Source organism: Nycticebus coucang, chromosome 18 (assembly GCF_027406575.1).
Source record: "Nycticebus coucang isolate mNycCou1 chromosome 18, mNycCou1.pri, whole genome shotgun sequence".
Classification (NCBI taxonomy): domain Eukaryota; kingdom Metazoa; phylum Chordata; class Mammalia; order Primates; family Lorisidae; genus Nycticebus; species Nycticebus coucang.
Window position 1 is genome coordinate 61,627,357 of NC_069797.1, and position 15,375 is coordinate 61,642,731.

Below are 15,375 nucleotides of genomic sequence, written 5' to 3' on the forward strand. Positions count from 1 at the left end.
TTCCTGGGGACTCAGGGGAGGGTCGCGGCGCCCGGGGGAAGCCTTGAGGTCCGGGAAGGACCAAGGACGGAATGAGGAGCCGGCCATCTGAAAGCCCGCCCAAGACCTCTCCAAGACAGGACACTGTCCCAGGCTGACAGAAAGGAAAAGGGTAGTGGGGATGCGGCTGGCGTTGCCCCTACCCCGCAGGGCCAGAGGGAGGAGACCCCTCCTCTAAGACAAAGACTCCAGCCGCGGGAAGCACAGAATGCGCGTGCGCCACGAGACACGCGTGCGCGATGCGGTCAGCACCGCGGCCCGAGGCGCTGTGAGGCTGGAGACTAGGGAAGGGCAGCGCGGAGGGCGCGAGCCAAGAGGCGCCGCAGGGCGGAGCGGTGGGGCTCGCTCGCGCCCACTGGTGGCCGGAGGAGAGGATTCCTGTGGAGGCTGTGCTGCTCGCCCCCCTCCCCTGGGGAGCCTCGCGCTCCCGCTGCTCGCGCCTGCGCCGCCCGCCGGCCTCGGGAACGCGCCCTCTCGCCGGCGCGCGCGCTCGCAGACACTGCCACCCACCAGCTCCGACACCCGCAGCAGCGCCGACGCCGCCGCCCACCTTCCGCCGCCGCCGCCACAGCCACCTTCTCCTCCTCCGCTGTCTTCTCCGGTCCTCGCCCTCTGTCAACTATCAGGTAAGGACCGTGACTCCGAAATCTGCCTGCGCGTCCGCCCCTCTGCACACCGGCGCGGCCGCCTCTCGTCCTCCCACGCCGCAGAGAAGGGTTTCCTGCGCTGGGCATCGATCCGGGGCAACGGCGGGGCCCCTCGGCTGTGCTCGCGAGCTGGGGCTAGGATGCCTTGGAAAGGAACGTAAGCAGGGGATGCACGCACGCGTGTGTGTGTGTGTGTGTATGTGTGTGTGTGTGTATGCGCGCGCGCTGGAAGGTCCACATTACCCGCTTCGCGCGGACCCCAGGTGGAGGCTGTACCCGAAGGGTGGGGCGCGGATGGCGATGGCTTGGGGGAGGGGGCTGCTCTGCACTCTGATCACAGCCTTTTCCCGCAACGAGCGTGTGTTTTCAGTGTGTGTGTGTGAAGGGTTCCAATAACGACCCCCGAAACCGAACCTGAAGTCAGATTTCTCTGCCCCTGTTTGCCATAGCCCTAAAGAAGATATGGATCGGGTTCTAGAAAAGATGACTCCCTGCCCCTCCCTACACCTCCCAGGCTGTGATTCCGGCTGGGCCTTCACTGCTCCTGACTTAAGGCAGTGGCCCGCCCCCACCCCTTTTCCTCCTTCAGGAACCCACAGGGGACATTTGGGGGCTGGGAGGAACAGGGGAAATGGGGAGGGGTCCAGGCGCGCTATCACTTTAGCTGCTTTCCCCCTGCGCGCGCCTGGCACAGGGACGCGAGCAGCGCTGTGCCTGCGAAAGGTAGAGCGAGGATCCCAATGGTGGAAGCTTGGAAAACCGGAGTCACCTGGCCTTGCGATGTGGACTGACTCGGCGGCCGCCGATCGCCGCTAGCAGGCACGCACGGCAGCAGCCATGCACACACGAGCGCGGGGATTGCAGGTGCATCTCGGGGCGGATTTCTTTCTCTGCGCGTCGCGCGCGGGGCGCCCGGAGTGTGCGCTCCCTGCCGGAGGCGCGAGGCCGGCGCGCAGGGCTCGCCCCTCACTGCGGCAGTGGGTGTGGACCTGGGTGGGCTAGGAGGGGGATGATAGGCTGTGCCTCCTCCCACTCCCGCCCCCGTTTTTTCCCCTCGGAACGCGAGGTGCCATCTTTTCGCGTCGTGTCATGTCTTTACGGTACCCAGCCAAGCCGGGTGGCCAGGCTTGAGAAGACAGGGCGGGGCCTGTCTCCGAAGGGCGGGTGGCAATTCGTGCTGAAATTTTGGGATTTTGCTGCCGCAGGCGTGAGCACTGGGGGCGTTCACTCGGGGTCTTCGAGGGCTCACTGCTTTGTTTGTAGAGGTCGCGTGATCTACGCTCCTAGTGCTGGTTTTTTGGCTTTTATTCTATGAGAATGTTTAGCCTAGCCCTCGCCCCTCCCCCCTTTTTTCGTCCCTTATTTTCAAGCCCTTTGTTGGATCTCGGGGCTTGCTGGAGTCGATGAACACGAGTCACAGCCCCCCAGCGCGCATTGAGCAAGCGTGACCTCAAGAAGCCCCCTCTCAAAGTCGGGCCAGCTCCTGGAAGCGTCAAAAGGGAGAAGAGATGGGATTCAAGATCTCCGCGTGCTGAACGGGTGGCGGCAAAGGGACCACGCCTCTCCCTACACCCAGAGTGTCCTGGGGGCCACGCCCCACCAGGTTGCTGGCTGGGGACTTTGCCACCCTCCGCGGGTGAGCGGGAGCCAGCAGGCGGGGCCCTGCCGCTTTACGCCCTGTTGCTTCGTCCACCGGGAAAATATGAAGAGGGCTGCGGCCACACCCATCTTTCCTAGCCCACTGGGAGTGGGGCGCTGAGTGGGGAGAGTTGCCACGGGACTCACTCCGGAGCTGGGTCCCTCCGGCGTTGCCCCGCCCCTTCCCCAACCGAGAAGGGGGGCCCAGGGGTAGGCAGGGCTACTTCAGGCGACCTACGGGAAGGCACAGGAGGAAGCCCCCAACCCTGAGCTTTGGCTTTCTAACTGGCCCCGCGGCGGCCACAGCTACGCGGATAGGCATCCCTGGTGTATTTTTATTATTATGGATATATTATTTCTCTTAAACGCAGAATTTTCACTTAAGAGTCCAAGTTCACCACCACCCTGGAAACCGAGGCAGCGGGGCGGAAGGGGAACTCCTGGCGAGCAAGTCCAGGCCTCACCCTCCTTGGATGAGCCAGGTCTACGGTTTTCTGGTTAATTCCATTTCTGAAAACTAGTGCGGGGGCGCACTTTTGAGGCGAATGAGCAGCTGTAGGGCCTAAATCTCCACGCAGGCTGCCCAGGTTGATCTGAATTTCTGGAGAACTGGCTCGGGGTTGGCTCGGCTTGAGGCCGTGGGGACCGGGGCCAGGGCTCTGCGAAGCGGTCCCACATGGGCGGGTTGCAGGAGCGCTGAAGGATCAATTCTCCCCACCTTGACCCCCTGACAGAGCTGGGGGCAAGATTCCCGTTCCAGAGGTAGCAGCGGGTCTCAGGGCAGCCCCGGAAAAGGGGAGCCCGTGGCCACGTCTGCCCCTTTCGGCCTCTAGGACAGAGATGTCATCTCCTGTCAGCTGGAGGAAAGGGAGCCCGGTGGGGGCGAAATGCGTTTAGTCCAATGCCGGGAACAAAGCATATCCACGAGGCCGAGATTTCGCTCCATTTTGAAATGTGTTGGTGGTTTGGCTGGCACTGCGGCCGTTAATGAAGGAAACTCAGGCACCAGGGGACGGTCCTTCATGAGACAGTTGGGTCCCCGGTTCTGCAAGCGGTTTAATGAAATGGCTTCACCCCAGGACCTCCAGGGTTGCAGAGTTTGCGTGGATGCTCCGACGGTGGAGCGCTGAACCAAGGGCGCCCCCTCCCCATCCTGGCAGGCAAGGGCTCTTTTACGTTCTTGAGACCCCACTCACCCTCTGGCGTTCAGGGACCTGACTCCCAAGCCCCAGTTTTGGGCTGATCCGGGTTAGGGTGAATGATGAGGTCTGCCAGCGGTGGCCCCTCTAGGCTGTGGGCTCACTAGGACCAATTTGAGTTCTCCCCGCCCACTCAACTGATCTGTCTTACAGCAGAAAGAAATGTCTTTCCTACTGTAGTTAATTCTAAGGTGTCATTTTGTGTTTTGTGATGCTGCTTGTTTTTACTGCCTAAGAATTATCTATTTTCCATCTCCAAGCCTCTCTAAAATAAGTGAGTGAATGAATAGACAGGTGAGTGATCCCTTCCTGGAGCCGGTCCCCAGTGACTTTTGAAGCAGATCCATTCCTTGGCCAGTTTGCCTCTCTGGCATGTATGTGAATACAGCAGCAACCTGTCTTGGCCCTTGGGTTTGCCTTTGGCTGTGTCCCTCCCCTGCACACACATGGTCGTGAAAGACCATGGCTTTTAAGCCGGGTCTAGTATGAGACACTCCTCCCTGACAACAACAAAAGAAATGGATAATCGTCACAAACTACGAGAAGGAAACTTAGAATCGGGGTTTTTTTGAAGTTAGATTTACTCTGTTTGAAAAAAGAGCCCTTTTTAGCCGGGCGTTGTGGCGGGCGCCTGTAGTCCCAGCTACTCGGGAGGCTGAGGCAAGAGAATGGCTTAAGCCCAGGAGTTGGAGGTTGCTGTGAGCTGTGTGAGGCCACCGCACTCTACCGAGGGCCATAAAGTGAGACTCTGTCTCTACAAAAAAAAAAAAGAAAAAAGAGCCCTTTTGTGATAGAATTGTAGTGCCTCTTGTTTACGCTGACTTTTCTTCTGCCTTTTGAACATCAGTTCAGGTAGCCCTTTCACTGAAAACTTTAAGAAGTTGTGCTTTATTCCACTTTGCCTCAGTATTTATGTGTATGGCTTGAGTGGCTCTGTAGCTGTTTGTATGAAAATGTGTCACTGTTCCGCCGACTTCAGAGACCCCTCTCAGCCCCACCACACCTCCAGGAATATTCACTTGACCATTCCAAACTGGCCATGCCCAGAAGTTAGGTGTTTCCACCAGTGACTTGGAGCTGGTGTCGGCGAGGAGATGACACCAGGCTTATCAACTGGGCTGTGGCAGGCAGAGGAACTCTGATGTTCCAGCTGCCACTCTCAGCTGTTTTCCTGTACAACAGTGGTTCTCAACTGGGGGGTCATTGCAATGTCTGGAGAGATTTTTTATTTTCACAACTGTCAGAGGGTGCTACTGGCATCTCATGGGTAGAAGCCAAGGGTATTGTTAAGCATCTACAAGGTACAGGACAGTCCCACATGTCGAAGAATGGTCTTGTCCCAAATGTCACCACTGTCAGGGCCGGGAAGCCCTGCTTATAGCTGTTACCCTGCAATGGCTATCTTAGTTACATTCATTGAGTGCCTTCTAGGTGGCATAAGTGCTCACTAGACATTATTTAATTTAATCCTCACAACCTCCCTGTGTAGTCATGTTACAAATGGGGAAACTGAAGCTCAAAGAGGTTCGGTTGTCACTAAAGGTCACATAGCCAATGGGTGATGGAGCTGGGTGTCTGACACTAGCCCCGCCCCCTTTCCAGCTCACAGGATTTGTTTAATAGGCTGTTGTGGGCTAGCCTGGCAACCCAAGCACAATCTATACCATTGACCCAGTGCCATATTCTGATTCCCAAACCACTAACTCACAAATGAACTTGTGTGAGAGCCTGTAATTGAAGCGTGGGCTGGAGTAGAATTACAGAGATATGGAATTAAGGGTCTCGATTTCTGATCTGGCCCTGACGTGGAAAGCAGGGGATTCTACTCTGCCTTGGTTCTCTGTTTATCAAAAAAAGGGAAAGTGTCTCTTCATGAGGACCTTAAACCTTTTTCCCAAAGTCCAGGGTTTCTGGACTGCTCTGTCACAGGAAGGGGCAGCTGGGTTTGATTGACTCAGCAGAGGCTGGAAATGAAAATTAGAGGATCAAGACATAGATTCAGCTGTGGCCAGGGCCATGTCACTAAAGTTTTAGGGACATTGGATACCCATCTTAGATTTTCTTCCTCTAGAGGGGCGAGTGTTCACGTCCAGTGATGGAGCCCAGCTCTGAGATTGTGGATGTGAGCTGAGCTGGGTGGGCACAGGAAAGCACTGACGTAAGAATCCCAAGTCTCCCTTGACAAAGGTGGGCCCACAGGGTTTTCCCACTTCCTGGGACCCAGGCCCTGCTTTAGACATGTGTATTCCATTATACTGTGTGCCTCAAGGTTACCTGAGAATCCTCTGTCTGCAGGACTCACTGCCACTCTGGCTAGACAAGGAATGAGGCAGTCCACCAGTGAGGGTGATGGACATATGCCACACACACCTGCCTCACCCCTGCTGCCTGGCCACAGGGGTTGCTGTCCAAGAATGCCTTTCCTGTCTCCAGGTGCCATGCTCCTGCCACCTCTGCCAGGTTCCCTTCCTGCCCAGATGGTTCCCAGCTGAGTGTGCAGAGAGAACTCAAGGCTGGCCCAGGACAGATTTTTGGCTTTTTGGATTTTTTTTTTTTATTTTGGCCAGGGCTAGGTTTGAACCCGCCACCTCCAGCATATGGGACCGGCGCCCTACTCCTTGAGCCACAGGCGCCGCCCGGCTTTTTGGATCTTTACTTAGGAAACATTCTGTAGGTGTGCACACAGAACGGGCTTCAGCAAAATACAAACTTGAATGACTTCCAGGTAGATTGTCTTAATGTTTTTGCTTTATTGACATTTCAGTGGGCTCCGTGCTTAGCATGGTCATGGACACTATAGAGTCTAAACACTGGGGTCCGTTAATCTCCAACCAATATATTTTATGCTGAAGTTGTTCAAGGAAGGTCTGTGAGCACCTCGAGGGCAGTCACTATCCTGCCACTCCTATCCACAGGACCCCAGTACAGGGCAGCGTCCTGCATGTGGAAACAGCTTGGCCTGATGGCTGAGGGCATGGGATCAGATCAGACTTCCTGATCACAAGTGCCAGCACCCCCACTCACTGTGGGAGCTATGTCATTTACCCTGTTGGAAAGTGTTTTGTCATCTGTAACTTGGGGTATGATAGTACCTATGTCACAGATTGCCGTGGGGTTTAAACGATGTAACTCAGTGCTCACAGTATCTGCTCAGTAAATGGCATCATGAGGCGTGCCCTCCACGTGGACACCTGTGATTGGATGAATGAGCAGAGGCATCTGCAGACCCTGGTGATAGAATCAGTTGTAACAGATAAATTGTTACCTGAGTAGGGATCAAGGTAGGAAAAGCAAACAGCTGCCCAGCTCCCCAGGAACCAGGCATTGTTTGGGTGGAAGTGGATCCACTGAAAATCTTGTACACCCGCGTTTGAATGTACACAGACAGGCAAAGGCTTCTCTGTTATCCCTGCCTCATCTTCCTCCTTCCTGAAATCCACTGCCAGGAATAGACTATGTACTCACCACACCAGCCTGAACAGAACTGCTCTTCCTCCTGCACCTCCCCATCCACTCCACCCCAGGAAGGCTAGCCTGGCTTAGCATGTCAGGGTCAGAGACCTTTACATTTTACTTATGGAATAAAAAGTGAGTGCTGATTGAGAAAGTCAAAGAAGTCATGGAAGGCAATGGTGTAGAGAAGAGATTTCACACATAACATAATTCAACAGAGCGCTGAAGTGGCAAGCAGGCTTCACGGTGGACTGTTTGGAGTAGAGAGCTGTTAAATAAAGCAAACTCGTTGTGTACGAATCTTAGGAATTCCAAGTATCCCATAAGCATGGTCATATATGAATTAATAAATTAAGTCTATGAAGACTTCTTATCACGAAACCACGAAGGAGTCATATCATTTTTTAAGGTCAATATGTCAGAAAATCATAAAAAGACACATCTGTATGTTAAACATTTTACTTTAACTGAACCTATGTAGATGTCAATTTATTCACCCATCCATTGACAGAGGGCCTCAGTGTTGGATCAGCTCGTTGAAACGACAACTGTCTCTTGCCCGCACCACACTTACAATGCATTAGCCAGGTCCTTCTACTTCAGTTCTGATTTTGGATTTGTACTGTGGAATAATCTGAATGCAGGATCCCTTAGAGGTTTTACTATTTTTTTTTTCATGGTCTTTAACATTCCATTTTGACAGTAAAAGATTAATTACCTTTATGAAGTCTTTCCAAAGCATTCAACTTAATTTTCCTAAAATCAATGATTTTAAGAGTTAATATTTTCACTTTGCACTTACATATATTCTATCAGTTTGTACCCTAAGTTAATGTGGTTGTTGTAACAAGTGTGATGGACCCAGAAGTTTCTCAAACAAGCGCAAAGACTTAGTAAGTGCTAAGCTGTAGGAGGAGGCCATCCTGGCTGCGGAAACTACACTCTGTGAGCCCAGCCTTGAGTATCACAATCCTTCATTTCTTTTTCTTACAGGGTGTCAGGAGAGTGCGTAATGGGGAGACTTTGTATTAAGTAAAAGGTGCTCATCGCTGAGACTAGCACAGCTCGTTGAAGTCAGTCGCATAGAACAGACTTACAGGGGCGTTACAAAATTCTCCCATCAGACCCACAGTAAATTTAAATTCCCTTTGGTATGTTAACTCCCCTTAGGAAAGAGTCTTAACATCTAGGCTCAATGACTTAAAAACAATTTTAAATCAGCAAGTGAGAATTAAATCTGAAGCCACTGACAATGATGCTTCATTCATTTCCCGCCTCTGGCCCTGTCCACCCCACTGCTAAATCCAGGCATCAAAGAAAAGAGGGACATAAATTATCTCTAGTCCCAGCTGCTGGCTTTCCTTCCAGCCAATGGCCCACTTTTTTCTTTTCCTGAGATTGCCAGGGAATGTTGTCTTGAGACCTAAGTCTGCAGTTGTATTACAGAAAGTCCAAGGATGCGCTTTCATCCTCATGTACTCCTCCCTGGGACACCAAGGATATTAGAAGACCCCTGGGTCTCAATTGCTTGTCTTGTGATGATACTGCCAAATTGCTGGGAAGGACCAATTCATGGAACCAGGGATGTGTACCCCTCCCTCTGGGTAAAGGACAGCTCTTCCTTCTGAATTGGAGCCTGTGTTCTAAATTATGTATAAACAGAACTCTCCTGGATCAAATCCAGTTCTGCCATTGATTTTCCAGCTATCTCAGAGACGCTTATTTCCAATTGTTCTCAACTGGGCAGTGCACCAAACTTGTCTTACCTCTTCCCCTCCCACAGACTATCACCCAAAAAGAAATTTATTGGAAAATTAATAATCTAAAGCCAAATGCTTAAATGCCTAAGGGAAGGTTATGGCTTAAAGAATCTCATATAAAATTGCATTTATACATGTATATGTTTTTAAATGTGAATATTCACTTCCTTATTTGTTGCATGTCTAGTTTTTTTTTTTTTTTTTTTTGAGACAGAGTCTCACTTGGTCACCCTTGGTAAAGTACTATGGCATTGTAGCTCACAGCAACCTCAAACTCGTGGGCTCAGAGGATCCTCTTGCCTCAACCTCCCAAGTAGCTGGAACTACAGGCACCTACCATAATGCCTGGCTATTTTTAGAAACGGGGTCTCGCTCTTGCTGAGGCTGGTCTCGAATTCATGAGCTCAGGGGATCCACCTGCCTCAGCTTCCCAGTGTGCTAGGATTACAGGCGTGAGTCATCATGCCCGGCCTGTCTGAATTTTTTGTATGGGTTTGCTGAGAACCTGAACAGTTTTCAATTTCTTTATTGGTAATGCATCAGAATTTAAATCAATGTATGTTAATAAGCCAAGCCAAGGTTATATATGCAAACTAAACAGTTGTATATAACCTCTCACCACCTTGGGGTTAGGGTTAGGGTGTAGACTCATATGAACTTGCCCCTTGCTTTTTTTTTTTTTTTCATGTTTATTTCTATCTGTGTATCTTCTTCTTTTTTTTTTTTTTTTTTTTGTTTATTGTTGGGGATTCATTGAGGGTACAATAAGCCAGGTTACACTGATTGCAATTGTTAGGTAAAGTCCCTCTTGCAATCATGTCTTGCCCCCATAAAGTGTGACACACACCAAGGCCCCACCCACCTCCCTCCTTCCCTCTTTCTGTCCCCCCCCATAACCATAATTGTCATTAATTGTCCTCATATCAAAATTGAGTACATAGGATTCATGCTTCTCCATTCTTGAACTTGCCCCTTTCAAAGCTGCCCGTTGCCAAGAACAGCCATTTGGAACTGCCCCTAGCCAGCCTCTGCCATCTCTTTTCTCTCTTGTCCTTTCCTAAAAACAAGGGAAATCCTGCCCTGGCCCCAACAGCAGGTCCTTCTCTCTCTGCCTCTGCTGCCACCTGCATGAGGCCAGTTTAGAAACACAGGATTTTGCAGAACATCCCTAAATCCGATTGAATAATGGATCGTTCAGACTCACCTGAACCTTCTTAAAACCTATTTAATATTTTCCCTGGATAATCCTGTGAGGATAACTGTCCCCCTGGGCTGCTATCCCCGGGGCTTGTCCCTCCTCCCATCTCAGCATCTTAGCTACGCCTGAGAAAAGGCTAGTGGCAGCTCTGCTCTGTTCCCTGCGGAGTGTTAATAAAGACTGAATAAATTGAAATAAATCTCTTTTCACTGTCACTAAAGTGCTGTAAATAATTATGAACCAATGGTTTGATGGCTGATGGGAAATGTGGGCAAAATTTTTTTTCAATCAGCAGGTTCACGTTATAAGCAGACAATCTGTGCCACGTTGGAAAAGAAGAAAAGATTTTTTTCTGAAGTCCAGAAGCAAGCCATCCTCTCATTTTGTAGGCCCCTGTTATCACTGGCTGTGCTGGCTTGCCAAGTCCTGGGTTTAATTGCAAACTTCCCATTTATCAACCAAGAGACTTCCGGCAAAGATTAAATTTCCCTTACCTCCAATTTCCATCTGTAAAATGGGAATTATACAATCTCTCCCCTGCCCCAGGATAGATGATAACATGATCTGTCTTCTCACTGGGTAGTCATAGAACTGAGATAAAAACAATTTATGAGAATTCCTTTGAGTTTCTCTGAAGACTGGGTAAGGATTAAGGGGCCGGCAGAACACCTCTTGGGAGCCAAGGTCAGGTGCCCAATCTGCGGCTTTTCCTGGGCTGAGTTTAGCCTGACCTGAAACAGTATAGCTGCTGTCACCTGGCTCCCTTAGCTCCAGCCAGACAGTGCAGCTGGGTAAGTGCTCAGCCAGCAGGGTTGGTGCCCAGGATGGATGGAGAGGTGGCTGCCAAAGTCCAGCCCTGTGCAGGTCTTGTCTGTCCCCTTCTTTGAAGAGAAGGAGACTCAAAGCCAGGGTACTGGACAGTGGATAGGGAGCATTAAGTGTGGCCTCAAGTGATTTCCAACCATTGGCAGGGCCAACTACTCCAGGAAAGGGCTGGGACTTCCTTCTCGGTCATATTGTGACCCTTGAATGGAATTTCCTGGGAGCTTTTCCATTTGGGGGTACACGGGAGTTTTTAGTTTCCTCCTAATCAGACAGGGACTTGGTACAGAATCTCGTGTTCTAATTATGCCCAGGGGCAGCCTCCCCCCTCTGCTGCTCGGTGTTTAGCATGTGGCAGAAATCTATTAAGGCAAGAGTGATTAAATTAAAGCCAGGCGTTGACGTTGATGGTGTCATCTTCTGAAGGCAGTTTGGTGGCAAGAGGAAGAGTGAAAGGCTCATTAATTGAGCTGCGGCTTGCACTTGGAATCGGAATTGAGCCAGCCTCGGGCTGGAGTTTATTTGCCTTCACCCAGTGAATGGTGGGAAGTATTTCAGGGTATGTGCCTAACCCCACCCGGACAATGGCCCATCTGTTCTCCAATGTGGCCGGCTTGAGTGACAGTCCTGAGTATCTAGTGGCCCCGTATCTTTGCCCCTTGGTGACCCCCCAATGTAGTCCCTATTCCTGCCTGGTCCCCTTCATTTTAGTCATTGGAATCGCCATCATCCAGTCCCCAATGTGGCAGTCTTAAACTCTCCTGTCCTTCCACATCCTGGGACAGCTCTAACATCAGTTTCTTTCAGGCATTGCCTCCATTTACTCCTCTCTTTCCAGTCCCACTCTCACCAGCACTAAAACAGTTGAGGTTGATCACTGTACCCTTAGATCATTACAGAAATGATGAATTGTTCTCAGTTTCTTTTTTTTTTTTGTAGAGACAGAGTCTCACTTTATGGCCCTCGGCAGAGTGCCGTGGCCTCACGCAGCTCACAGCAACCTCCAACTCCTGGGCTTAAGCGATTCTCCTGCCTCAGCCTCCCAAGCAGCTGGGACCACAGGCGCCCGCCACAACGCCCGGCTATTTTTTGGTTGCAGTCTGGCCGGGGCCGGGTTTGAACCCGCCACCCTCGGCATATGGGGCCGGCGCCTTACCGACTGAGCCACAGGGGCCGCCCTGTTCTCAGTTTCAATTCCAAAACTCACATCCAATCTTTTTTGCCTACCATTGCCAAATTCGTCCCAGAGCAGCACTGTCATCTGCCCTGGCCCTCTCCAGGTCCACCTTCCACTGCGCCAGCCCTGCGTGATTTTCTGCCCTTGCTTACCCACAGAACCCTTGCTGAGGAATATCCTCTCTCCCTTCCCCTCCACCTGTTTACATCACCCTGCCCTTCCTTGATCTCTGTCCTCCTTGATCTCTGTCCTCCTTGAAGTCTACCCCAGCCATTGCACTCAGGATCTCTCACCTGCCATCAGTACTGTTGTGGTTGATCCTTAATTGTTTCTCTCTTGGCTCTCTTTGTGTGCAGGCTTCATCTTCCCACAGGTTATGGGCATACATACATTCACAGTCCCTACTGTGTCTTCCGTGACGCTCTTGCTCCCCTGAATGTACGTGCCCAGCCGCAAACACTTTTGTTTAATGCAGTTAGATGCTGATAAATCAAAACAAGCTGATGTTAGATGCACATTCTCTGTTTAAATAAAGTAAGTCCTGCTAGGACATAGTTCCATGGCTCTAGCTACATGAAAATAATAAAAGTCCACATTTCCCTTTAAATATTCTATAATTGTGACTTTGTTCTACTTCAGACTAATTCAACACCCCCCCCCATTAGTACAGATTAGTTTTGCAATACAATGATGCTGATAATAACAGCAGTAGTGGACTGCATGTGTTTTACTGAAAACTATGCCTCACTTAATCCTCAGTCCCCATTGAATCGCGGATTATTGTCCCCATTTAGTGCAGGAGCAGACTGAGGCTCAGCCATTTCACATTGTCACCTCAAGTCCAGGTCCGACTCCTCCCAGGCCTTGCTGCCTGGTACCCTCAGAGCTTCCCTGCCTGGTCCCACTCCCTCTGCTAGTGGAGGAGGAGCCAGCAGACATGTCTTTAGTGCCCAGGACTGGAGTGGTTGTGCCCTCTGGCCTCCCTGAATGGGTCATAAGTAACATGAGCCCGGAGAAATTATTTTAAACCCAAACCAAGCCTCTCAACTGCTCCTTGTCGCCAGTGACGGCAGAACCAAATTTAGTGCTGTGGGCGGGTCCACACTTATCAAATAGAGAAGCTCATTTTTCTTCCAGTTCACATAAAGCATGACAAACATTCATACCCCCCACACTTCCACAGAGGGGTCTGTGTGACAGGGACTGGGAAGTGTGCATGAGAGGTGCCTGGTGTGTAAACTCAGGGAGGATGAGGTTCAGCTTCCCAGGCGTTGTCTACAGGGAGAAATTTAATTACAAGTGGGGCGGTTTCCCTGAGCAAAGCAGACAAAGCAAGCCCTCTGCTATTAGGGAAAGGGTCACAGTAAGGGGGAGGAGGAGGCTGAGCTGCACTGCCCAGTCCCCCTAACTCAACACCCCACTTTATTTTATCCCTGTCAACAGCAGTGTGGTTCCCACTCTGGGACCAGGAAAAGGGGGAGGGGCTCGCACCGATGAGGCTGGGATTGTGCATACCCCAGTTAACTTAGAATTTGCAACCTCAAGGGCATTCACTCTGATGGTATTGAAATGCACTTCCCACTGCCACCCTCCCTCTAACTAAAAAACGAGTCATTTCTCAGTTCTGGTCTTGCCGCCCACCTTCTCCTCAGCGTTTTAAATACCCACCAGCTATAAAGCAAAGATACCATATGTGAGATCCCAACCTACTTTCTGTTTTGTTGATTTTTGGGGGAAGGGGCAGGAACAGGAATGATTTTAGTCTGTAAATTATATTAAGGATGAGTAATGAGTGATGTTTCAAGAAAATTCTTAAAAGTACCCAAAACCGAGAGGTGGACACAAGCCTGCTTGGGTCCGATGGATGCAAAATTAGGAGCTGGACACAGGGTATCTCACTAAATCACCCACTGGACAGCCCAGGGCGCGTGGTCCCATTTATGCCCTAGGTGCAGGGAGCTTGTCGTGAGAGACTGTGGGTACATAATAGACACCCAGACCCCATGTCACTGAGACTGCACTCCTGAGGCTCCTGGGATTGCCTCCTTCTAATGGGACAAACTCAGTGGGCCCAAACTACAAAGAACACTTGGGACAACCTCGCTTTCTGGATACACTGATAGCAATGTAATCTGGACTAATTAGGGGAAGGACAGTCTCAAAATAATCCTACTCATTTTAATATTCTGATTGGGATTTCAGCCCCTAGGTGTTTGGGACAGGGAAGTAATGTGGGGGCCTCTGAAACACGTAGCACAGGGGTGGCCTTACGTGTGAGTGGCCTACGTGGTGTGATTTCAGGGTGCTGGGAGGTCCTCCCTTTCCCCAGATTACTAACCAGCAGATAGCACTTTTTAGTTTATATTACCTCATTTGATTCTTGACATGAGGGCTGCACCTGTAGCTCAGTGGGTAGGGCACTGGCCATATATACCAAGGCTGGCGGGTTTGAACCCAGCCCGGGCCTGCCAAACAGCAATGACAACTACAACCAAAAATATAGCCAGGTGTTGTGGAGGCTGAGGCAAGAGAATTGCTTAAGACAAAGAGTTTGAGGTTGTTGTGAGCTGTGATGCCATGGCACTCTACCGAGGGCGACATTGCGGAACTATGTCTCACAAAAAAAACAAACAAAAAAAAAAAAACGATCTTGATGAACAGAGTTGGGTCTGTGGAATGCCCCCCCCCCAAAAAAAAAAACAAAACACCAGGAAGAGTAGTGGGCACTTAAATAAGTCCCTGTTGCCTTGTAATAGGTGGACCTCCCAGGTAGGGCTATCACAATTAGCAAATTAAGCACAGGATATTCTTGCTAAATTAGAATATCAGGTAAAGAACACATACTTTTTTTTAATTAATAGTATGAGTAGAAGGCTACAAAATGTCCCCCCAAGGATATCAGGTCCTAATCCCCAGAACCTGTGAATGTGACCTTATTTGGAAAAATGATCTTTGCAGACGTGGTTAAATTAAGGGTTTTAAGATGAGATTCTCCTGCATTATCTCAGTGGGTTTTTTTTTTTTTTTTGAGACAGGGTCTCAAGCTATTGCCCCGGGTAGAGTGCCATGGCGTCATAGCTCACAGCAACCTCCAACTCTTGTGCTCAAACAATCCACTTGCCTGTTTTTTCTATTTTAATAGAGACAGAGTCTCACTTTTGCTCAGGTTGGTTTCGAACTCATGAGCTCAAGCTATCCACCCGCCCTGGCCTCCCTGAGTGCTAGAATTACTAGCACTAGCTAGAGTTACTAGCCACCTCCCCTAGCCTCTCAGTGGGTCCTAAATGCAGTCCCACGCACCCTTATCAGAGAGAGGCAGAGGGAGATTTAAAACACAGAAGAGAAGACAATGTGATGACAGAGGCAGAGACTGGAGTGATGTGGCCACAAGCCAAGGATTGCAGGCAGCCATCATAAGGTGAAAGAGGCAAGCAAAGGATTG

General features: G+C 50.4%; 2 protein-coding genes across 15 annotated transcripts in view; one reads left to right on the top strand and one right to left on the bottom strand.

Annotated features, from left to right (window-relative positions):
* Positions 1 to 320: 320 nt before the first annotated feature.
* Positions 321 to 825, bottom strand: LOC128571137 (uncharacterized). The gene has a single exon (XM_053570774.1). It carries the CDS (start codon positions 771 to 773, stop codon positions 321 to 323), a length of 453 nt encoding a protein of 150 aa, XP_053426749.1. The 5' UTR covers positions 774 to 825.
* MAPT (microtubule associated protein tau) overlaps positions 528 to 15,375 on the top strand; it is a 114,906-nt gene continuing 100,058 nt past the window's right edge. For 13 of the 14 annotated variants that reach the window (XM_053567806.1, XM_053567809.1, XM_053567811.1 and 10 more), the window contains exon 1: positions 528 to 665. The gene's annotated coding sequence lies outside the window, so the exon portion shown is untranslated. Of the gene's footprint in view, positions 666 to 719; positions 844 to 15,375 lie in introns of those variants that run through there. The other variant, XM_053567807.1, reaches the window with a different exon arrangement.